At 43.7% G+C, this 23,755-nt stretch overlaps 1 protein-coding gene across 11 annotated transcripts in view; it reads left to right on the forward strand.

The window, feature by feature from the left end:
* Nucleotides 1-23,755, forward strand: part of LOC105490113 (regulatory factor X8) — an 84,085-nt gene that overhangs the window by 13,896 nt on the left and 46,434 nt on the right. For 7 of the 11 annotated variants that reach the window (XM_071077243.1, XM_071077239.1, XM_071077240.1 and 4 more), the window contains exons 2-4: nucleotides 32-155; nucleotides 13,620-13,681; nucleotides 15,385-15,471. In XM_071077243.1, coding sequence (XP_070933344.1) covers nucleotides 84-155; nucleotides 13,620-13,681; nucleotides 15,385-15,471 — 221 coding nt within the window. In that variant the 5' untranslated portion in view covers nucleotides 32-83. The remainder of the gene's footprint in view (nucleotides 1-31; nucleotides 156-13,619; nucleotides 13,682-15,384; nucleotides 15,472-23,755) is intronic. The other 4 variants (XM_071077248.1, XM_071077247.1, XM_071077246.1 and 1 more) reach the window with 1 other exon arrangement.

Below are 23,755 nucleotides of genomic sequence, written 5' to 3' on the forward strand. Positions count from 1 at the left end.
ATTTCCTCTTCCTTGTCCTCCTCTCCTCCAGGTTGGTCGACAACTTCTGCATTTGCGAAGGGTGCAGTGTCCCTCGCTGTCTCATGTATGAGATTTACGTGGAGACCTGTGGGCAAAACACTGAGAACCAAGTCAACCCGGCCACCTTTGGGAAGGTAAGTTGTTGAAGATAAAGAACGCTCTATTCACTGAGTGCAAAAAAGGGAAGCAAGTTAATGGAGGAAGTGTTGCAATGTATTTGGGTCTAATGGATTTTCAGTGGGTATCTTTGGCTTCCTTCCCACTAGCTGGTCAACATCCTTCAGCTAATTGAAGAGTCGTCCTGTTAGCCACTTCCCTTTGTCCACACTTCATAGTGAGGGGCCAGGAAGGATGAGGAATGGGTAGCACCTAAGGGAATGTAATTATGGCAGCTCCAAGCACTCCTCAGGGAGCCAGGTTTGCTGGGATGGTATTCCCTGCAGAGAAATGCCAAGTTCTGAGAGATGCTTTGGCACCACACAAGCTAAGAGCCACTTTGTGGTATCGGACAACTGATGTTGCTCACAATTGGGTTGTGCTGAGAGAATTCATTGGCTCTTAAAAGATCTCCTCTGGGGGTTAGGATCTCTTGGTTTTTTTTTTTCTAAGACAGAATTTCCCTCTTGTTGCCCAGGCTGGAGCAGTGGCGCGATCTCGGCTCACTGCAACCTCCACCTCCCAGGTTCAAGTGAGCCTCCTGCCTCTTGCATCTGTATGTCCAGGAGTGAACTTGCAGCATTAGGGGGCGCATGGCTGACTGACATCAAGGGATGTGGCCAAACCATTACCCTTCCCCCAGCAATCCTGTGGATTTCTATTTTACTTGCAAAACATCAAAATGATTAGATCCATTCTCCCAAACACAGTCTTCATCTTTGAAACTTCTGGTCATTTGTGGAAGTTCTACACTTCTGATAATCACAGAATCTTCTAATATGGAGGCTGCTTACATATTTGAAACAACTGTTCACCTCTCCCTGTCTTCCCTTCACCTCTCTGCCCACCTGTTTCATTATGACTTCAATTATTGATGTTTCTCTTAAAGGTGGCCCCAAGGGTGTAACCCACTGCCTCAGATGTGCTCAAAGGACAAAAGCGCTTACCTTTTTTTGGCTACTATTGGCTTTTATTTTTCTGTATATGTTCACTTTAAACTTGTAGTCAACAGGATCAACCCTTAAGTATTTTTTTCTAAAGAGTTGAAATTAAGGTAAGCCTCTCCAAACAGTCTTGTAAACTGTAAAATATTAATAGTCTATATAAATACAAAATGTTATCAGTTATCATCATATAATTATTTGAACCCAAGAGTAGCTATTCTCTTATTCCTATTGTATTTTACCTCTTCAATTTTTTGTTTTGTTTGTTTGTTTGTTTGTTTGAGACAGAGTCTTGCTCTGTCGCCAGGCTGGAGTGCAGTGGCATGATCTTGGCTCACTGCAACCTCTGCCTCCCAGGTTCAAGCGATTCCCCTGCCTCAGCCTCCCAAGTAGCTGGGACAACAGGCATGCACCACCACGCCCAGCTAATTTTTTTGTATTTTTTTTAGTAGAGACTGGGTTTCACTGTGTTGGCCAGGATGGTCTCGATCTCCTGACCTCGTGATCTGCCCGCCTCAGCCTCCCTAAGTGCTGGGATTACAGGTGTGAGCCACTGTGCCCAGCCACCTATTCAGTTTTGACCTGCAGTTCTATTTGTCACCATGTTCTTGAATCACAGGTGGTTCATCCAGTCTTCCCAATCTGCTGAAGCGGCTGTGTTTGAAAAGTGTGTCTTTTATCAAGTCATCTCGCTAGGTAACTCTAAGGTTTTCCCGGTAGCTGGGAAATCCCCCAGCTGCTATCATCCAGCTCATATTTTGCCATTTCATCACTTTGAATACTGGGAAATGTCATCCAAGGCTGAGCTGAGTGCCGGGTATCCTGGCCCTGCAGCCTTTTCCCATCCGGCCATCTACCACCCTTATCAGAGGGAAGTGGGTGACTTTGACTTGATGTATTTTGGCTCCATGGGATTCCTACCTCCTTTTCTAACATAGCAAAAACTCTTTTTCACAATCTTTTAAAGATCTTTTTATAAGGCTGTTTCACCTTCATGGTAATTCCACTGCAAAGCATTAGAAAAAAAGAGAGACTCCAGTGTGTGACTACATGCAGCTAGGCGGCATTTTTTATCTCAATACTCTAGGATTCCTTTAAAATTCCCCCAAGATGCCAAGGTACTGACTTTGAACCCTTGTTGGAAATTTGCCTGAAAAATGGGCCACATCAGTTGAGCTGGTATTGGGAAGGGTCTCCGTGCTGCTGAATTTGTGACGGAATGGAGAAGGGAGGGGAAAGGAAAAGGATATGATCCCAAAGCGTGTTTACAAGAGAAACAACAAAATCCGCAATTCTCACTTCCTCCCTCCTCCCCTGGGAATGGAGTCAGTTTCTCGCCAAGTTCCTGTGCAGATGTTGGAATGTTTCTTGCTCTTTGTGGCTGTACTGGGCATATGATGGGTAAGACTCATTCCTGGTACAAGTGATATTTTACATGGATTAGGGAATTTCCAGAAGGCTGACTTCCTCTTTTGAAATAACATTTACTGATGTTTTTCTGATTATAAAAGGACTACATCCCCTTTGCAGGAAATGTGGAAAATAGAGGAAAACATGTAAAAAGAAGAAAATGAGTGCCGGCTATCACTTCCCTGTCCAGAGATACAGGCACGTGTGTGTAGTTCATTTGCAGACATGCACGCTCACTCATGCACACATATGGGACCGGCAGGAGCTGGAGAAGTAACCACATGGCGACTTCATCTTCCTGTTCTGTGTCTGAAGGTGTCCAGTGGCTGGTTCTTCTCCAGCTCCTGAGTGAGCATTTGAGCAATCAGCATGACCTTGCTGGAAACTCTTGGATGACACCAAGTCTTGTTGTCACTGTAACTACCCAGCAATGTCATCAGTCTGATGCTTAGAGTATCCAGTCCCAGATAATATCAAAACTCTGAACTTGGTTTAAAGTAAAGCTGTTTCCCCTCCAGCTTGGTATCTTGCTACAGAGAACTAGGCCTGGGGCTTCTTCCCTCCCTCTGCCTCCTCCCACAGCTCACCAGGTATGGCCTGACCCCTCTGGGAGGGAGAGAAGGAGAAGGAGGTAAGTGGCTGGACAGTTATTTTATGGCTGCAGGCTCTGGGGGCAGGCGGACCCTGTCTCCCCGTGGTGGTGTTCAGGGCCTCCTTGCGACTGTCCCAGGGCATCCCCAGGCTTGGTGAAAGACCCTTTTCAGTGGTCACGTGCTGCTCGCCCAGCAGGCTACCTCCCAGGGCTGCTGTGACTGACCGCCTTTCCAGGGAGCCTCGCAGGGCAGAGTCTGGGCTCTCCCACATGCCAGCTCTTTCATGGAGAGGACACAGCCATTCTCAGCCTGCACAGATGGTGGGTGAGCCAGCTGAACCCACAGCTGCACCCATCTCTTCCACTCTCCTGCCAGAGCCGCTGGCCAGCCCTGCCCTCACTGCCCACCAGGAATCTGATGCCGCTCTTTGAGTGACTCAGGCCTGAGGGGGCCCACAGCCCTCCCACACCAGGGAAGAGGGTGGTCTCGAAGTCGGAAAGCCCCTTATGCGTGCTCTTCTCTCTACCTCATTGTGGGGGATTAGTGTTAAGGGCTTCTGTAGCTTTCCATAACCACATTTCAGCTAACTACCTGAGGACACAAGTCCCCTAGGGTATGCATCTCACAATTCACTTTATGGCGTGTTATCTGCTATCTTTTTGCCTCATCCTGTCATATAGAGGCTGCAAGGCTTAGATGAATTGAAAGACCGATGTGTAGATGGATGATGGACGGACAGATAATAATTAGACAAGAGGACCCCTCAGAAGACTTTCTCCTTCCTAATTTGATTTTTGTCTCCTCTTTGGGCCTTGAGTACTGCACGGCCTCTTATTGCTTTCTTACCTCCTGACCATACCTATTATAAGGACTCCTTTTGACAAACTCTTCTTCAATTATTTTCACTTGAATGTGAAAATAACTGATAAATAGGTAGATAGACAGACACACAGGCAGAGATAGACAGATAGCCATCAGGTAACATGGTGAAATTTTTAACAGCACCAAGCCTGGAATGGAACTTCTTAGACTGTAACCCTGGGTAAGATAACCATCTTGTTTCCACTTCATATGTAAAGTGAGGATATTAATAATAGTAATATTAATAATAGTACCTACTTCATGAGGTTCTTTTAAGAGATGAATGAGAAACACATGTAAAGAGAATAGAACAGTCCTGGGACGTGGAAAGCACCCAAGAAATACTTTTATCATTCTTTTTGCCTCAAATATCATAAACATTTTCACATTAAGATATTTTCAAGTGCATCTTGTATAATAGCTGTGAAATATTTTGGGGGGTGTACCATAATTTAAGCATATCCTCCCTTTTTTTTGAGGTAGAGTGTTGCTGTATCACTTAGGCTGGAATATAGTGGCATGATCTCAGCTCACTGCAACCTCTGCCTCCTGGGCTCAAGCAAGCCTCCCATTTTAGCCTCCCAAGTAGCTGGGACTACACCTGTGCCACCACACCTGGCTACCTTTGTTTTGTTTGTAGAGTAGGGTTTTGCCAAGTTGCCCAGGCTGGTCTTGGACCCCTGGGCTTAAGCAATGCATCCGCGTTGGCCTCCCAAAGTGCTGGTGTGAGCCACCGCGCCCAGCCTAACCATATCCCTTATTGGAAATACAGGTTGTTTGTAATTTTCCTTTGTTTTAAACACTATAAGTCCCCATCCATATCTGGTCATTTTTTTAGGATAGATCCCCACGTATGGCCTGCCAAATTGCTTTTTGCAACCAACTGTAAACAATTGCAGTCAGTGCTCATCCCTGATGATAATTCATGGTATTGTTAACACAAATTCATAACATTCCTACCCCAGAAAACTTGTTGGGTAAAAACTAGAATTAGCTGTTTCTACTTGCATTTATTGGATTGTAAGGTGAGCACTTTTGCATGCGCTTTGGTCATGTGTATGTTGTGTGTACGTATTACCACCAGACCATTTTCTATTGGGGTGTATTTCCTATTGATTTGTTTGAGTTCTGTCTATTTTCAGGATATAATTTTTAACTTATATTTTCTGCAAGTTATCCCAGTTGATTTTTTCATTTTAACCGTGTTGTATTTGCTCTCTATATTAACATGAAATCACAGGATAGTCAGGGGTTGGGGTGACTCAGTATTATCAAATGTACAGAGTATTACGTTGCCTGACAATCAGGCACTTTACTTCTGCTTTTCTCTCCCAAACACCAGATTATTTCTCAGGGCTAGAATCTGAGCCTGCTGCATACTTTATCATAATTTCTTTAGGTACTTAAAATGTGCGTCTTGATTTTGCTTTGCAACTAAACATATAGGAAGGCTTTTCAATGATTTTCTTAAGTTAGAGGAGATGAAATTGCCAGAATCTCTTGTTGACAACAGGAATTTCTAGCCTCTAATTCTGCATTTAGATTTGGCTGACTTCCCCTTTTGTCTCCTGTCATTTTCCTCCTGTACATTTTGGTTCTTCTTCCCTGAAAGACCCACCACATTTGGAGGCATGACCAAGGTGTTAATTGTGTCAAATTTGCCTACTCTGCTCTTTTGTCTTGCCTCCTCATCCCGGCTTATGTGGGCTTCTTGCAGGAAGAGAGTAGGACCTGGAGCCAGAAAAGAGGAAAAATGGTTCACATTTCCATCGAATCCCACTGCTTGGGAGCTAATTTAAAAAAAAAAAAAAAGGGGGGGATGCAACATGCAACCAAGCAGAGGCGAGGGCTGAATGATTATGGACAGGGTGTAGAAAAAGAACAGAAATAATTACTTGACAGCTCCAAACGTCGTGGCTTCCCTGCTCTGTGTTTTGTAATTTCATGATGATCCAGGATTTCCACTCTCAACATGCATGTCATGGATGCCGTTCTTGTCATGAACCGCTTTGATTCAGAAACTAGACCAGACTTCTATTGATCATAAGTGTAATTTCATGGCTCTCTAACAAAGTGCTGATAAACAAGATAGCATTCACTAGCCAAACCCAGAAAGTGAAAACAAATTAGGCAAACAAATGGATAATAAAAAGTGAAAATGGGATCTGGCTTCCAAGATGGCTAAATAGGAACAGCTCCGGTCTGCAGCTCCCAGCGAGACTGATGCAGAAGACGGGTAATTTTTGCATTTCCAACTGAGGTTCCTGCTTCATCTCAATGGGACTGGTTGGACAGTGGGTGCAGCCCATGGAGGGTGAGCTGAAGCAGGGTGGGTGTTGCCTCACCTGGGAAGTGTAAGATGTCAGGGGATATCCCTTTCCTAGCCAAGGGAAGCCGTGACAGACTGTACCTGGAAAAACGGTTCACTCCTGCCCAAACACTGCACTTTTCCCAAGGTCTTAGGACTGGCAGACTAGGAGATTCCCTCCCATGCTGGGCCCAGCAGGTCCCATATCCACAGAGCCTTGCTCCCTGCTAACACAGCAGCAGTCTGAGATCGACCTGCAAGGCGAGGCTGCAGCCAGGTGTCGGGGGAGAAGGGGCATCTGCCATTACTGAGGCTTGAGTAGGTAAACAAAGCAGCCGGGAAAGCTCGAACTGGGTGGAGCCTGCTGCAGCTCAACAGGACCTACTGCCTCTGTAGACTCCACCTCTGTGGGCAGGCCATAGCTGAACAAAAGGCAGCAGACAACTTCTGCATACTTAAATGTCCCTGTCTGACAGCTCTGAAGAGAGCAGTGGTTCTCCCAGCACAGCATTCAAGCTCTAAGAATGGACAGACTGCCTCCTCAAGTGGGTCCCTGACCCCCGTGTAGCCTGACTGGGAGACACCTCCCAGTTGGGGCCAACAGACACCTCATATGTCAGGTGCCCCTCTGGGACAAAGCTTCCAAAGGAAGGATCAGGCAGCAATATTTGCTGTTCTGCAGCCTCTGCTGGTGATACCCAGGCAAACAGGGTCTGGGTGGACCTCCAGCAAACTCCAACACACCTGCAGCTGAGGGGCCTGACTGTTAGAAGGAAAACTAACAAACAGAAAGGAATAACATCAACATCAACAAAAAGGACATCCACACCAAAACCCCATCTGTAGATCACCACCATCAAAGACCAAAGATGGATAAAACCACAAAGATGGGGAAAAACTAGAGCAGAAACACTGAAAATTCCAAAAACCAGAGTGCCTCTTCTCCTCCAAAGGATCACAGCTCCTCGCCAGCAACGGAACAAAACTGGACAGAGAATAACTGACAAGTTGACAGAAGTAGGCTTCAGAAGGTCAATAATAACAAACTCCTCCGAGCTAAAGGAGGATGTTTGAACCCATCACAAGGAAGCTAAAAACCTTGAAAAGGGTTAGACGAATGGCTAGCTAGAATAAACAGTGTAGAGAAAACCTTAAATGACCTGATGGAGCTGAAAACCATGGCACAAGAAATTTGTGACGCATGTACAAGCTTCAATAGCCGATTTGATCAAGTGGAAGAAAGGATATCAATGATTGAAGATCAAATTAATGAAATAAAGAGAAAAGACAAGATTAGAGAAAAAAGAGTAACAAGAAATTAACAAAGCCTTCAAGAAATATGGGACTATGTTAAAAGACCAAACCTACGTTTGATTGGTGTACCTGAAAGTGATGGGGAGAATGGAACCAAGTTAGAAATCACTCCTCAGGATATTATCCAGGAGACCTTCCCCAACCTAGCAAGGCAGGCCAACATTCAAATTCAGGAAATACAGAGTACACCACAAAGATATTCCTGGAGAAGAGCAACCCGAAGACACATAATTGTCAAATTCACGAAAGTTGAAGAAAAAAGTGTTAAGGGCAGCCAGAGAGAAAGGTCGAATTACCCACAAAGGGAAGCCCTTCAAACTAACAGTGGATATCTTGGCAGAAACCCTACAAGCCAGAAGAGAGTGGGGGCCAATATTTAACATTCTTAAAGAATTTTCAACCCAGAATTTCATATCCAGCCAAACTCAGCTTCATAAGTGAAGGAGAAATAAAATCCTTTACAGACAAGCAAATGCTGAGAGATTTTGTCACCACCAGGCCTGCCTTACAAGAGCTCCTGAAGGAAGCGCTAATATGGAAAGAAAACCAGTCACTGCAAAAACATGCCAAATTGTAAAGACCATCAATGCTAGGAAGAAACTGCATCAATTAATGGCAGAATAACCAGCGAACATCATAATGACAGGATGAAATTCACACATAACAATATTAACCTTAAATGTAAATGGGCTAAATGCCCCAATTAAAAGACACAGACTGGCAAATTGGATAAAGAGTCAAGGCCCATCAGCATGCTGTATTCAGGAGACCCATCTCACGTGCAGAGAGACACATAGGCTCAAAATAAGGGGGTGGAGGAAGATCTACCAAGCAAATGGAAAGCAAAAAAAAGCAGGGGGTTGCAATCCTAGTCTCTCAGAAAACAGACTTTAAACCAACAAAGATCAAAAGAGACAAGGCCATTACATAATGGTAAAGGGGTCAATTCAACAAGAAGAGCTGACTATCCTAAATATATATGCACCCAATACAGGAGCACCCAGATTCATAAAGCAAGTCCTTAGAGACCTACAAAGAGACTTAGATTCCCACACAATAATAATGGGAGACTTTAACACCCCACTGTCAATATTAGATCAACAAGACAGAAGATTAACAAGGATATCCAGGACCCGAACTCAGCCCTGCACCAAGCAGACCTAATAGACACCTACAGAACTCTCCTGCCCAAATCAACAGAATATACATTCTTCTCAGCACCACATCACACTTACTCTAAAATTGCCACATAATTGGAAGTAAAGCACTCCTCAGCAAATGTAAAAGAACAGAAATCACAATAAACTGTCTCTCAAATCACAGTGCAATCAAATTACAACTCAGGATTAAGAAACTCACTCAAAACCACATAACTACATGGAAACTGAACAACTTGCTCCTGAATGACTACCGGTTAAGTAACGAAATGGAGGCAGAAATAAAGACGTTCTTTGAAACCAATGAGAACAAAGACACAACGTACCAGAATCTCTGGGACACATTTATAGCAGTGTGTAGAGGGAAATTTATAGCACTAAATACCCACAAGGGAAAGCAGGAAAGATCTAAAATCGACACCCTAACATCACAATTAAAAGAACTAGAGAAACAAGAGCAAACAAATTCAAAAGCTAGCAGAAGGCAAGAAATATCTAAGACGAGAGCAGAACTGAAGGAGATAGAGGCACAAAAAAAAAAAAACCCTCAAAAAATCAATGAATCCAGGAGCTGGTGTTTTTGAAAAGATCAACAAAATTGGTAGACCACTAGGAAGACTAATAAAGAAGAAAAGAGAGAAGAATCAAATAGATGCCATAAACAATGATAAAGGGGATATCACCACTGATCCCACAGAAATACAAACTACCATCAGAGAATAGTATAAACACCTCTACTCAAACTAAAAAATCTGGAAGAAATGGATAAATTCCTGGAAGCATACACTCTCCCGAGACTAAACCAGGAAGAAGTTGAATCTCTGAATAGACCAATAACAGGTTCTGAAATTGAGGCAATAATTAATAGCCTACTGACCAATAAAAGTCCAGGACCATACGGATTCACAGCCTAATTCTACCAGAGGTACAAAGAGGAGCTGGTACCATTCCTTCTGAAACTATTCCAATCAATAGAAAAAGAGGGAATCCTCCCTAACTCATTTTATGAGGCCAACATCATCCTGATACCAAAGCTTGGCAGAGACACAACAAAAGAAGATAATTTTAGACCAAGATCCCTGATGAATATTGATGTGAAAATCCTCAACAAAATACTGTCAAACCGAATCTAGCAGCACATCAAAAAGCTTATCCACCACGATCAAGTCGGCTTCATCCCTGGGATGTAAGACTGGTTCAGCATGTTCAAATCAATAAATGTAATCCATCACATAAACAGAACCAATGACAGAAGCCACATGATTATCTCAATAGATGCAGAAAAGGCCTTCAACAAAATTCAGCCCTTCATGCTAAAAATTCTCAATAAACTAGGTATTGATGGAACATATCTCAAAATAATAAGAGCTATTTATGACAAACCCACAGCCAATATCATACTGAATGGGCAAAAACTGGAAGCATTCCCTTTGAAAAGCAGCACAAGACAAGGATGCCCTCTCTTACCAGTCCTATTCAACATAGTGTTGGAAGTTCTGGCCAGGGTAATCAGGCAAGAGAAAGAAATAAAGGGTATTCAATTAGAAAAAGAGAAAGTCAAATTATACCTGTTTGCAGACGACATGATTGTATATTTAGAAAAGCCCATCTTCTCAGCCGAAAATCTCCTTAAGCTGGTAAGCAACTTCAGCAAAGTCTCAGGATACAAAATCAATGTACAAAAATTACAAGCATTCCTATACACCAGTAACAGAGAGCCAAATCATGAGTGAACTTCCATTCACAATTGCTACAAAGAGAATAAAATACCTAGGAATCCAACTTACAAGGGATGTGAAGGACCTCTTCAAGGAGAACTACAAACCACTGCTCAACAAAATAAAAGGGGACACAAACAAATGGAAGAATATTCCATGCTCAGAGATAGGAAGGACCAATATTGTGAAAATGGCCGTACTGCCCAAGGTAATTTATAGATTCAATGCCATCCTCATCAAGTTACCAATGACTTTCTTCACAGAATTGGAAAAAACTAAAGTTCATATGGAACCAAAAAGGAACCCGCATAGCCAAGACAATCCTAAGCAAAAAGAACAAAGCTGGAGACATCATGCTACCTGACTTCAAATTATACTACAAGGCTACAGTAACCAAAAGAGCATGGTACTTGTACCAAAATAGGTATATAGACCAATAGAACAGAACAGAGCCCTCAGAAATAACACCACACATCTACAACCATCTGATCTTTGACAAACCTGACAAAAACCAGCAATGGGGAAAGGATTCCCTATTTAATAAATGGTGCTGGGAAAACTGGCTAACCATATATAGAAAGCTGAAACTGGATCCCTTCCTTACACCTTATACAAAAATTAACTCAAGATGGATTAAAGACTTATATGTAAGACCTAAAACGATTAAAAACTCTTGAAGAAAACCTAGGCAGTACCATTCAGGACATAGTCATGGGCAAAGACTTCATGACTAAAACACCAAAAGCAATGGCAACAAAAGCCGAAATAGACAAATGGGATCTAATTAAACTAAAGAGCTTCTGCACAGCAAAAGAAACCATCATCAGAGTGAACAGGCAACCTACAGAATGGGAGAAAATTTTTACAATCTACCCATCTGAAAAAGGGCTAATATCCAGAATCTACAAAGAACTTAAACAAATTTACAAGAAAAAAAAAAAACCATCAAAAAGTGGGCAAACGATATGAACAGACACTTCTCAAAAGAAGACATTTATGTAGCCAACAGACATGAAAAAATGCTCATCATCACTGGTCATCAGAGAAATACAAATCAAAACCACAATGAGGTACCATCTCACACCTGTTACAATGGCGATCATTAAAAAGTCAGGAAACAACAGATGCTGGAGAGGATGTGGAGAAATAGGAACATTTTTACACTGTTGTTGGGAGTGTAAATTAGTTCAACCATTGTGGAAGACAGTGTTGTGCTTCCTCAAGGACCTAGAACTAGAAATACCATTTGACCCAGAGATCCCATTACTGAGTGTATACCCAAAGGATTATAAATCCATCAATGATAGACTGGATTAAGAAAATGTGGCACATATACGCCATGGAATACTATACAGCCATAAAAAAGGATGAGTTCATGTCCTTTACAGGGACATGGATGACGCTGGAAACCATCATTCTCAGCAAACTATCACAAGGACAGAAAACCAAACACTGCATGTTCTCACTCATAGGTGGGAATTGAACAATGAGAACACATGGACACAGGGAGGGGCACATCACACAGTGGGGCCTGTCACAGGGTTGGGGGTTGTAGAGTGATAGCATTAGGAGAAATACCTAATGTAAATGACGAGTTGATGGGTGCAGCAAACCAACATGGCACACGTATACCTGTGTAACCTGCACGTTCTGCACATGTACCCTAGAACTTAAAGTATAATAATAATTTAAAAAGTGAAAATGACTATCACATTAGAAAAAGAGAAAAATGGGAAAATTATAGCATTCTCACAGGTTGGACTATGATGCCAACCTGTGAGACCAATTATAACTGTGGTTCATAATTCCCTGTTTCCAGAAAATTTTTAATGACAAGGGGAAATGTCCATGGCATAATGTTGAGGGAAGAAAATAGAATGCAAAGCTGCAGACATGCTAATTGCGTGATGCCAGGTTTTAAATTTGAAACACAGAGAACACTTACACATATTGGGGCTTTGAAAAAAAGACTGGAAGAAATTACACTGAAGTTTTTTGTTTTGTTTTGTTTTTGAGACCGAGTTTCACTCTTGTTGCCTAGGCTAGAGTGTGATGCACTCGGCTCACTGCAACCTCTGCCTCCTGGGTTCACGCCCGGCTAATTTTTGTATTTTTGGTAGAGACAGAGTTTCACCATGTTGGCCAGGCTTATCTCAAACTCCTGACCTCAGGTGATCTGTCTACCGTGGCCTCCCAAAGTGCTGGGATTACAGCCACCACGCCTGGCCAACATCGACATTTAAATGGCATTTTCTCCAAGTGATACGTTTTCTTTTTTTCTCTTTTTCTTTTGTTCTTTTTCTTTTTTTTTTTTTTTTTTTTTTTTGAGACAGAGTCTCACTCTGTCACCCAGGCTGGAGTGCAGTGGCATGATCTTGGCTCACTGCAACCTCTGCCACCTTGGTTCCAGTGATTCTCCTGCCTCAGCCTCCAGAGTAGCTGGGACTACAGGTGTGTGCCACCACACTCGGCTAAGTTTGTTTGTTTTGAGACGGAGTCTCGCTCTGTCACCAGGTTGGAGTGCAGTGGCGCGATCTTGGCTCACTGCAACCTCCACCTCCCAGGTTCAAGCAATTCCCCTGCCTCAGCCTCCTGAGCAGCTGGGACTACAGGCACACATCACCACACCCAGCTAAGTTTTGTATTTTTAGTAGAGACGGGGTTTCACCATGTTGGCCAGAATGGTCTCAATCTCTTGACTTCATGATCCACCTGCCTCAGCCTCCCAAAGTGCTGGAATTACAGGCGTGAGCCACGATGCCCAGCCTTTATTTTTAGTAGAGACCAGGTTGGAGAAACAGGGTTTCACCATTTTGGCCAGGCTGATCTTGAACTCCTGACCTCAAGTGATTTGTCTGCCTCAGCCTCCCAAAGTTGGGATTACAGGCAGGAGCCACCGTGCCTGACCTCCAAGGGGTATGTTTTCTTTTTCACACTTGTCTTTTTTTTCCTCAAAAATTTCATTTCCATTTATTTTCTTTATTGTTACTGTATTACTTTATTGTTATACTTATTTTCTTTATTGTTTATTAGAAAGGAGGAAATAGAAATATAATTTAAATATTATAGGATAAAAAAATTGGAAGTTTGTTTCTAAGTTTTCAAGTTGCAACTTTAAATCTGGCTTATTCTTTTAGCTTGTGAGATTGGTTTTTCCTGACCTTGGCACCCGGAGGCTGGGCACTAGAGGAAGTGCCAGGTAGGTTTAGAATTTTTGTTTTATTTCAAGTGTTAAAAACAAGGATTTGGAAAATCACAAAATGAATGACAAAAAATGCAAACCAAAACAAACTATAAATAACAACTCTTACCAAAGAGTGTCCACAATTCACATTAATTCCCAGTGCCTGAAATCATTCAGTTGGTGCTAGAACCAAACGCTGGCCTCTATTTTCTTCGGAATTTTGTTAAAATATGAAGGTTACAATATATTTTTATTGTTCTACAGTTATGTAAATGTCTCATTCTTGAAATATTTAAATAATTAACACACATCAAATAATGGAACTGTCACCTAGGCTGGAGTGCAATGGTGTGATCATTGCTCACTGCAGCCTCAAGCCCCTGGGCTCAAGCAGTCCTCCCACCTCAGCCTCCTGAGCAGCTAGGACTGCAGGTGTGTTCCACCAGGCCTGGCTAATTTTTACGTTTTTAGAGATGAGGTTTTGCTAAATTGCCCAGGTGGGTCTCAAACTCCTGGGCTCAAGTGATCCTCCCACTTTGGCCTCCCGAAGCACTGAGATTATAGGCATGAGCCACTATGTCCAGCCTTGGAACTGTTTTAATTACCCTTTGAACTAAAATTTCAGTGTTCACCCAATTAGCATACTTGAGTTATGTGCGGGAGGTGCGGTCCTGAGGCTATATTACCTTTCTTTTTTTTTTTTTTTTTTTGAGACGGAGTTTCACCCTTGTCGCCTAGTCTGGAGTGCAATGGCATGATCATGGCTCACTGCAACCTCCGCCTCCCAGGTTCAAGCGATTCTCCTGCCTCAGCCTCCTGAGTAGCTGGGATTACAGGCACCTGTCACCACGCCCAGCTAATTTTTTGTATTTTTAGTAAAGACAGGGTTTTCCCATGTTGGCCAGGCTGGTCTCAAACTCCTGACCTCAGGTGATCCACCCACCTCAGACTCCCAAAGAGCTGAGGTTACAGGTGTGAGCCACTGCACCCAGCCCAAAGGTTGTATTTCTAACGTGAAAAGAAATTCCAGCATTATTGGGTGCCTTGTGTCATAATTGTCACTCAGTTATTATTGCTATTTGTTGCTTGTTTTAAATTGCGAGGGGAAATCAGTGAGAAGACATTGAAGCCAAATTAGGAAACGGGGCTGCCACTCACCAAGGAATTGAAGACAGTGGAAGTGTTTGCCAAACCTAATATTGGGCAATAATGAACTTGAAAACATTTTGTCTTAAGCCTCCGGGACAAGCTGCTGTAGTCCCCTGGGCTTAGCGGAGGAAAGTCTGGGCTGCAGAGAAGGCTCTTGACTTCTCTACTGGGTTTCTGACAACTTCAGTGGAAGGAACCTTGGTGTCATTTTCCCTTCACCTGAAAAAGGTTAATGGGTGCCGGGGGGTAGGGGAGACAGTGGTTGAGGGGGCAGGGCAGGGCACAGGAGACTTTCCCTATCACATCTCTCTAAGATGAGCATGTCCTGCATCAGGCAAGCAGAGGAGAGCCTCCACAAGCCCATTTCAAGGCTGATATGTGTGAAAGTGTATGAAGTTGCTTGTCTACATAGCTTGGTCAGACTGAAGGATTAGCTTTTCCAGAGAAATGCAGCCAATGATAAAACCTGGAGAAGAACTCCAAGTCTTCATTAGCTCGCCTGTTTTCTGCTTTCCCTAAAGCATGTCAGTAGTTAGACATAAATTTAAAGACAGCCTTTATTTTCCCAGGTATCATTATGATGGGATCTGTATCAAGAAAAGCTCTTTCTTCTATGCCCAGTATTCCTACCTTATAGGTGAAAAAAGGTATCACAGGTTAGTAACTATCATTTTGGTACTTTGGTCTTGGGTCACAAACCTGGTTAATGTTAGAGCCATTCAGGCCAAGTGTGGTGGCTCATGCCTATAATCCCAGCGCTTTGGGAGGCTGGAGTGGAAGAATCGCTTGAGTTCAGTAGTTCAAGACCAGCCTGGGCAACATGAGAAAACTCCATCTCTACTAAAAAATACAAAAGTTAGCCAGGTATGGTGCTGTGCACTGACAGTCTCAGCTACTCGAGAGGCTGAGGTGCGAGGATCACCTGAGCCTGACGAGGTCCAGGCTACAGTAAGCCGTGATTGCGCCTCTGCATTCTAGCCTGGGTGACAGACTGAGACCCTGTCTCAAAATAGTAGTAATAATAAATTAATAAATAAAAGAAGCATTCATATTTTAGTTGTATCTAACTGACTTTTAGGTTGTTCTGTCTTTAAGTCCTTCTTAAGGAAACACACATATCACATCAACATTTAACCAATGCCCCTTTGTCAGCCTCCGGCAATGTCATTAGCCAGAGAAATCCATTTCTGGTTCATTTCCTTAGACATTTCTCATTTTGACTGTCATTCAGTTGCCAAAGTCATTTTTCACCGAGTCTATCCTTCTCAACCTTTCTGCAAAATTTGACACAATTGGGCACCTCTCTCAAAGCTTCCTTTAGTCCTCAGGACTGTGTCATTCAACTCCCCCACCCCCAAATCCTCAGTCTCTTCCTCTTTCCCTTCTCCATTAAGCGCAGGCTTTCTCCGAGATCTCATCTTGATAATTGCCATCACTCTTCCTACTGTTTGGCCCCAGACATCTCATCCTTTCTTTCACCTATGGCCTCCTGCAGGTGGATGACTCCTGAATCGTTCTCACTGGTCCTGACCTTGCCCACCTCCTAGGTGTTCCTCCCTGACTCTCTACTGGACATTTCCATTTACATGAGCCACTGGTACCTCACACTCAACATATGGAAATCTAAATTTAGCCTCTTCCTCCAAATTATCTCTGCCCCTTGACTTTCTTAGTTCAATCTCGATACCAACAGATAGAACCTATACAAAGTATAACCCAAAGCCACCCCTGACCCCCGTGGATCACAGAGCCTTGTTAACTTTTCGCTTTAAGTTCTCCTGACTCTTTTTGGTAACCAATATTTCCTTTAATATCTTATCATCTTACACTGAAATTATTTCCAGTGATCCCATATGGCCTCCCCTTCCTCAGCCTCTCCCTGCTCTAAACACAGCTACCAGATGAACCCTCCTAAAATTCTACATTTGCTTTGTCTCTTTCCTGCTCAGAAACATGTGGGTGCTTGTTCTTACCTCCTGGATAAAGACCAGACCTAGGCTGGTGTTAGCCAAGTTCCTTCCAACTCCACTTTCCAACCGTGTTGCCTATTTCTCCCCAACATCAACCATAATTTAAACCACACTCACTTTTCCCTGAACATATCAAATGCAGTCCACCTTTGCTCCCACCATCCAACCTTCCATAGTGCCGTTTCTTCTTGTCTCTGTCTAATGGGATCTTCCTGAATCCCATCTGTACCTTCTGGACATACCTCAGAGACCACCTGCCCCGTAGGACCATCCCCAACAATGCCAGCTACAGGAAACTCTCCCACTTCTTCATGCTGATCACTGTCCATCCATACAACCAGCATTCTTGCTCTTTGAGCCTTCATTTGGCATAAAAAGATAACTGCATGTCCAAGTAGCCAAGGACAATATCAATTTCACTTGGAGCCCTGCATAATTATTGTGCTCCTTTCACTTTAGTGTTCTAGTTTGAACAATAAATTAAAGTGAATTGTATGGTCACCCTTGGTATAAAGCATCCTGTGTATGAGGCAGCTGCTGTGGTGGAGAGATGAGGAGCCTCCAGTATGGGTAAGACAGGGACCCTTTTCTCTGATAGCTGAAGAGGGAGGCTAAGATGTCCATTTACTTTGATCCTCAAGTATAACACGACGAATGTCAGAAATGTACAAAAGGGTACCATGAGAACTCAAAGATGGGGAGCACACATTTTGGATAGGGGATCATGAACGGCCTACAAGGGCATTGGGCTTTGAGTGGAGCATTGAAGGACAGATTAGAATTTTGACAGGTGGTGTTGGAGAAGGAGGCAGGAGTGCAGAGGACATCCAGGCTTAGGGGAGCAAAGATAAAGGTACATGAAGGCATGGGCTTCCTCCTGTACAGGCGTGCATGGAGCTCTAGTAGAAGATGAATCTGGAGGGAAAGTTCAGGGGGCCTAGATTGCCAGGCTGGGCAGTGGGGGGTGTCCACAAGTCCTTTGGAGCCTGCCTTTGAGAAGTAGGGTGGAATATGCACAAGGGCAGAAACCATGAAGCTTTGCTTGTTTCTGTCCTACTGTGGTTTGAATGTTTGTGTCCTTCCAAAATTCACATTGAACGTGATCCCCAATGCAACAATATTAAGAGGTGGGTCCTTTGCAAGATGATTAGGCCATGAAGCCTCCACCGTCATGAATGGGATTAATAACCTTGTAAAAGAGGCTTCAGAGAGCTAGCTGGCCCTTTCATTTCTTCTGCCATGTGAGGACACAGTGTTCATCTCTGTCATCCTTCTGCTTTCTGCCACATGAGGATGTAGCAACAAGGTACTGTCTTAGAAGCAGAGAGTAAGAACTGGAGGTCGTTATGTTAAATAAGCCAGACACAAAAAGACAAATATTGCATGTTCTTACTCATAGGAGAGAGCTAAAATAAGTTCATCTTGTGGAGGCGAAGAGTAGAATGGTGGTTACCAGAGGCTGGAGAGAATAGGGAGGAATGAAAGGTGGGTTAATGATTAATGGGTATCAACATGCAGTTAGATAGAAGGAATAAGTTCTAGTATTTGATAGCTCAGTAAGGTGACTATAGTTAATGATATATTATGTATTTCAAAATATCTAAAAGATTTGGAATGTTCCCAACAAAGAAATAATAAGTGTTCAAGGTAATGGATATGCTAAACACCCTGATGCATGTGTCACAATATCACATGTACCCCATAAATGTGTACAATTAGTATGTTAAAAAAGAAGCAGCAAAGAGCAAAGTTTTACCAGACACCAAATCTGTCTGCACCATGATCTTGGACTTCCCAGCCTCTAGAACTGTGAGAAATACATTTCTTTTGTTTATAAAGTACCCAGTCTAAGGTATTTTGTTATAGCTGCAGGAACAAGGACATATTCCCAGAGTGGGCACTGAAATAGCTGTTGGAGAACCGAAAGTTCAGCATTGGGGTTTAAGAAGAATAGTTGGGAAAGGAGAGGGTGATGAGCCTGGAGATGGCCCCAGGGCTGCTGCTGCTGTTCAGATTTGCGCTGGAATCAGGATGCAGGTGTGAGAGACCTCTCAGAGGCAGGGTCTTCAGGATCTGGCAGTTGGTTGAGTCAGTGTAGGAGAAGGGAGCAGAGATGATTCAGTCAAGCCTGTCGCACCTAAACCTCAAACTCAACCTCAAATAAAGTTACTGTGTTCTGTGCCAAACCAGCTCTTCCTCTTACATCTCTTACTCATCTCTTAGTCACAGGGATGGAAAAGTTACATTGGCAAAAATAGAGAAGCTAGGAAAAGGAGTAGCTGTGATGAGAGATTTATTTTAGTGATGGTTAGAACGTCCCTGGTGTGATTGTGTTCTCTCACTTGCTGATCTGTAGGCTCCTGAAAGGCTGGATGTAGTCCTGCATTCCATTGTATGCCCCCCTACCCCCCACCCCCTGGCACCTAGCAGTCAGTTAACTAACAGACAGTTGGGAGAGCCCTGCACGCTCCAGGAAAACAAGTAACTAGGCAGGCCCTCGGCACTCAGAGGGGAGAGACCATTAGTGTTCCAGGGACTCTGTTTGTTTTCAATGTCACAGAGAGAGGGGCTAGGAGTGGCCTTTGTGGGGGAAGAAAAATAGGCTTTATCGTCAGTGAGGAAGAGGAGGACTCCCAGAGGACAAAGATAAAGGCAAGAGTGACATCGGCTGGTCATGAGATAAGCCCAGCAGCAGGTGCTTTTCATGTACTCTATGCTCAGCATATATTTAATAACTGATCAACTTGGCCAGGCGCAGTGGCTCACGCCTGTAATCCCAGCACTTTGGGAGGCCAAGGCGAGTGGATCAGGAGGTCAGGAGATCGAGACCAGCCTGGCCAACATGCTGAAGCCCTGTCTCTACTACAAATACAAAAATTAGCCGGGTGTGGTGGCGCGTGCCTGTAGTCCCAGCTACTTGGGAGGCTGAGGCAGGAGAATCGCTTGAACCCGAGAGGTGGAGGCTGCAATGAGCCAAGATCGTGCCACTGCACTCCAGCCTGGGCAACAGAGACGCCGTCTCAAAAAGAATAACAGAAACCAAAAACAAACAAAAATAATAGATCAACTTTAAAGTCTTGGCCAGCTAAGAGATTTTTTTTAAAGCATTAAGATTTAAGGATAACTTCACTACCAATGCCACATTCAGGACATACTAAAAGTGTATTTTACAAAGCAGAAATGTAAGAAAGGTACACTGTTGTTAATGAGCTGTACGGATGAAAATGTCTATTTTATTATATAAGGATCCGTGTGACAAATTCCTCTTAAAAATTAGGTCTCAAAATAAGTTTATCTCTCTGGTTTTCAGGTAATGAAAACTATAACTCATCTGCCATTTACTTATTTGTTCATTCAACAAATATTTGTGTTCCTACAATAAGTCAGGCCTGTTCTAGCTACTTGTGATATAGCAGTGAACAAGATAAACAAGGCCTCTCCTTTTATTAAGCTTAGTTAGGAAAAAAGAATAAAAAAGCGCAATAGGCCAGGCATGGTGGCTCCTACCTGTAATCCCAGCACTTTGGGAGGCCAACATGGGCGGATTGTTTGAGTTTAGGGGTTCGAGACCAGCCTGGGCAATATAGCAAGACCCCTAGCTCTTCAAAAAGTACAAAATTAAATATTTTATATTTAATATGTTTGTCTATATAAATATTAGCTGGGTATGGTGGTGCACTTGTGGCCCCACCTATTCAGGAGGCTGAGATGGGAGAGTAACCTGAGCCCGGGAGGTCAAGGCTGCAGTGAGCTATGATCACACCACTGCACTCCAGCCTGGGCTACAGAGCATGACCCTGTCTCAAAAAAATAAACAAAAGGACAATCGCGAGATGTTACCTGAATACAATACAATGGAGTCATGGCAAGTCCTCCCCAAGACAACACCATTTGAACAGAGTGCCAGTCAAGGAGCCATGTGGAGATCTGGAACAAGCGTTCCAGGCAGAGGAAAGAGCTGTGCAAGAGGCCTGAGGCAGAGATGAGTTCAAGGAGCAAGAAAGTCTGAGGGTGGACTTCAGTGGGTGAGCAGGAGGGTGGGAGGAGAGGAACCTGAACACAGAGGTGAGGGTAGAGGTTAGAGACACTAGGGAGAGGCTTTTGTGGCAGCCCTGGAAGAAACAGCCCATTGAGATGAATGACTTAAATAATTTTAATTCTCCCAAGAGGCAGCAGAACACTATGCAATAATACTACATGTGGATAAGAGCAGAGACTGGAACAGACTGCCTGTCTCTACCACTAGCAAGCTGTGTGATCTGAGGCAGGTCACTCAATCTCTCTGTGTCTCAGTTTCCTCATCCATTAATTAAGGATAACAGTATCTACTTCATGGGATTGTTGTGAGATCACATTAATTAATACAGGGAAAATGCTTAGTGCAGCATCTGGCACACGGTAAACATTCAGTAGGGCTCCTGAGCATATTGGTCTATACCTTGATATATTTATTTTATCATGACTGCATGATTTTTTCATGGTATTTATATATATATTTTTTTACTCTAATTATTGTATTTTTCAGTTGTATAATTTCCACTTGATTCTTTTGTATGACTTTCCTGAGGTTTTCAGTTTTTTTCATTTGTTTCAAGAGAATAATTATTTGTTGGAGCTTTTTTTTTTCTTTTTTTTTCTTTTTTTTTTTTTTTGAGACGGAGTCTTGCTCTGTCGCCCAGGCTAGAGTGCAGTGGCGTGATCTCGGCTCACTGCAAGCTCTGCCTCCTGGGTTCACACTATTCTCCTGCCTCAGCCTCCCGAGTAGCTGGGATTACAGGCACCCACCACCATGCTGGCTTTTTTTTTTTTTTTTTTTTAATTTTTTAGTAGAGATGGGGTTTCACCATGTTAGCCAGGATAGTCTTCATCTCCTGAACCCGTGATCTGCCTGCCTCGGCCTCCCAAAGTGCTGGGATTACAGGCGTGAGCCACCGCGCCTGGCCTGTTGGAATACTTTTATAATGACTGCTTGAAAATCCTTGTCAGATAATTCAATATCTGATTCGCCTCAGTCTTGGCATCAGTTGATTGTCTTTTCTCATTCAAACAGTAGCTTACCTGGTCTTTGGGATTATGGGTGAGTTTCCGTTGTATCCTGGGAATCTTGGTTATGTTAGGAGACTCTTGATCCTATTTAAATCTTCTGTTTTAGACAGAAGGCAGTCACCCTGTTTAGGTTTAGTGTGTAGGTTCTGGCCTACTTTCATGGGCTGTGGGTCCAATGCCAGCTCAGTTTCCTGAGCCTTTGCATGCTATTCTTGTCTGCTTCGTTCTTCTGCCACTGCGGAGACTTCTGATTAATCCCTACTGGTGCCACCTGCAGAGGCTCAACCCACTTCCATGGACCACTTTCCGTGGAGTGGGGAGAGCCAGAGTGGCTGCCTGGGTCTCCTTATGCCCCTTGGTGTAAGGAAGGAGGCATCAGGCTCTGCCAGTGTTGTCATGTGGGTAGCATGGCCTGCCATTTCAGTGCTCCACACGTGGAATGGGCATTGAATTGACCCACGGCTTCACTACTGTGCATGCAGGTGGACAATAGTGACCCCACATATTCATACCCAGAGCCCTGGCAGGCAGCCTGATCCTGATCCTGATCCCGCCTGCCAGTGCTCTGGGTGTGGGTGCATGGAGCATGGAGGTCAGTCTACCAGTATTCTGAAGCTGCTACTGTGGGCAGATGGGTCACCAGCCCATGCCCTGATTGTGGAAAGAGGGTTGCAGCCCCCTACTAGGCCTCCACTGGACTTCCCTTCCCTTTCCTAGCCCTTTGGCCAGAATGCAGGCTTTTCTTGAGATTTTATGCCTACGCCTATTGACATAACAGACTGTGTTGCACATTTCTCCAATGCTCAGTCCAGGGGTGTGTGTGGAAGACAAAAAGGAAACCCAGGGAACCCACCACATTGTCATTTCTCTACTCCTGTCGTCTCTACCCAGCCTATTTTCTTCTTTCCAGTTTTCGGAGCTCTTCTATCCTTGTCTGTAGAATAATTTCCAAGTATTTAGCTGTATTAGAGGCAGGAGCAAGGAAAAGTGAATCTACACCACCTTGTTCCCTGTACATGATTTGTAATACAAGCTACCACAGATGCTTTTTGAAAACAAACCATATACACGTTAGGAGCCAATATTACTAGTGAGTGGAATGTTTAATTATGTGACTGTGCCTAATACTTCAAAATATGATCAGTTAAAATACGATAGTGGAGACTTCTGGTTGAGACAAGATGAGCCTATTTCCCCATGCCCCTCCACACTAAGCACAACGGTAAACCCTGGAAACAACGCAAGAAGCAATCAAAGGAAAGCTCCGAAAGGTGGTGATAAGAGAGTGAGCTGGTTTGGGGCCCCAGGACTGTACAATCAGCACCGTAGCAGAGCATCTTGCATCCCCCGCCCTGCACGCTGAAAGCCAGACTCAATGTTTCCAAGCCTGACCTAGGGACAGAAGGCAACCCAGGTAGATTCATTCTTCCTTCTTTGAGTTCCTCTAATAATATCAGGCAAAATAATTTTGGGGGTTGTTAATAGAGAAAATACTCTCCTTCCTTCCTGGGTCTGAGGTACCCCTTTTCCACCAAGAGACACTGCGGGCGTGAGTCGATCTGCCTAGAGAGACCCAGCTTCAACAAGCCTTTTGGTCCGGGAAGCCTCTTTGCTCTGCAGCCTGACGCTCCTCTGCTCTTCCGCTCCCCAGAGGCAGCCAGGAGCATCCTCAGGAGGAGGGGTCTTCATGGAGAGAAGTCCCAAGGTCTAGCCTGGGGAAAACCCTTCTCCCTCCTCAGGTGTAGCCCCAGAGGCACCAGATAAACCAAGCAGGCTGAAACAACACAGAGGCTCTGAAAATTAAGCTTTTGGAAACAAAAAACAAAAAACAAAACAAAAAAAACCTGGGAACAGGCAGAAAAATAACATATTACCTATAACAGTGATTTGAATGGCAACACATTTATCATTGAAACCACCAAGA

The sequence above is a fragment of the Macaca nemestrina genome, chromosome 13 (assembly GCF_043159975.1).
Source record: "Macaca nemestrina isolate mMacNem1 chromosome 13, mMacNem.hap1, whole genome shotgun sequence".
NCBI lineage: Eukaryota > Metazoa > Chordata > Mammalia > Primates > Cercopithecidae > Macaca > Macaca nemestrina.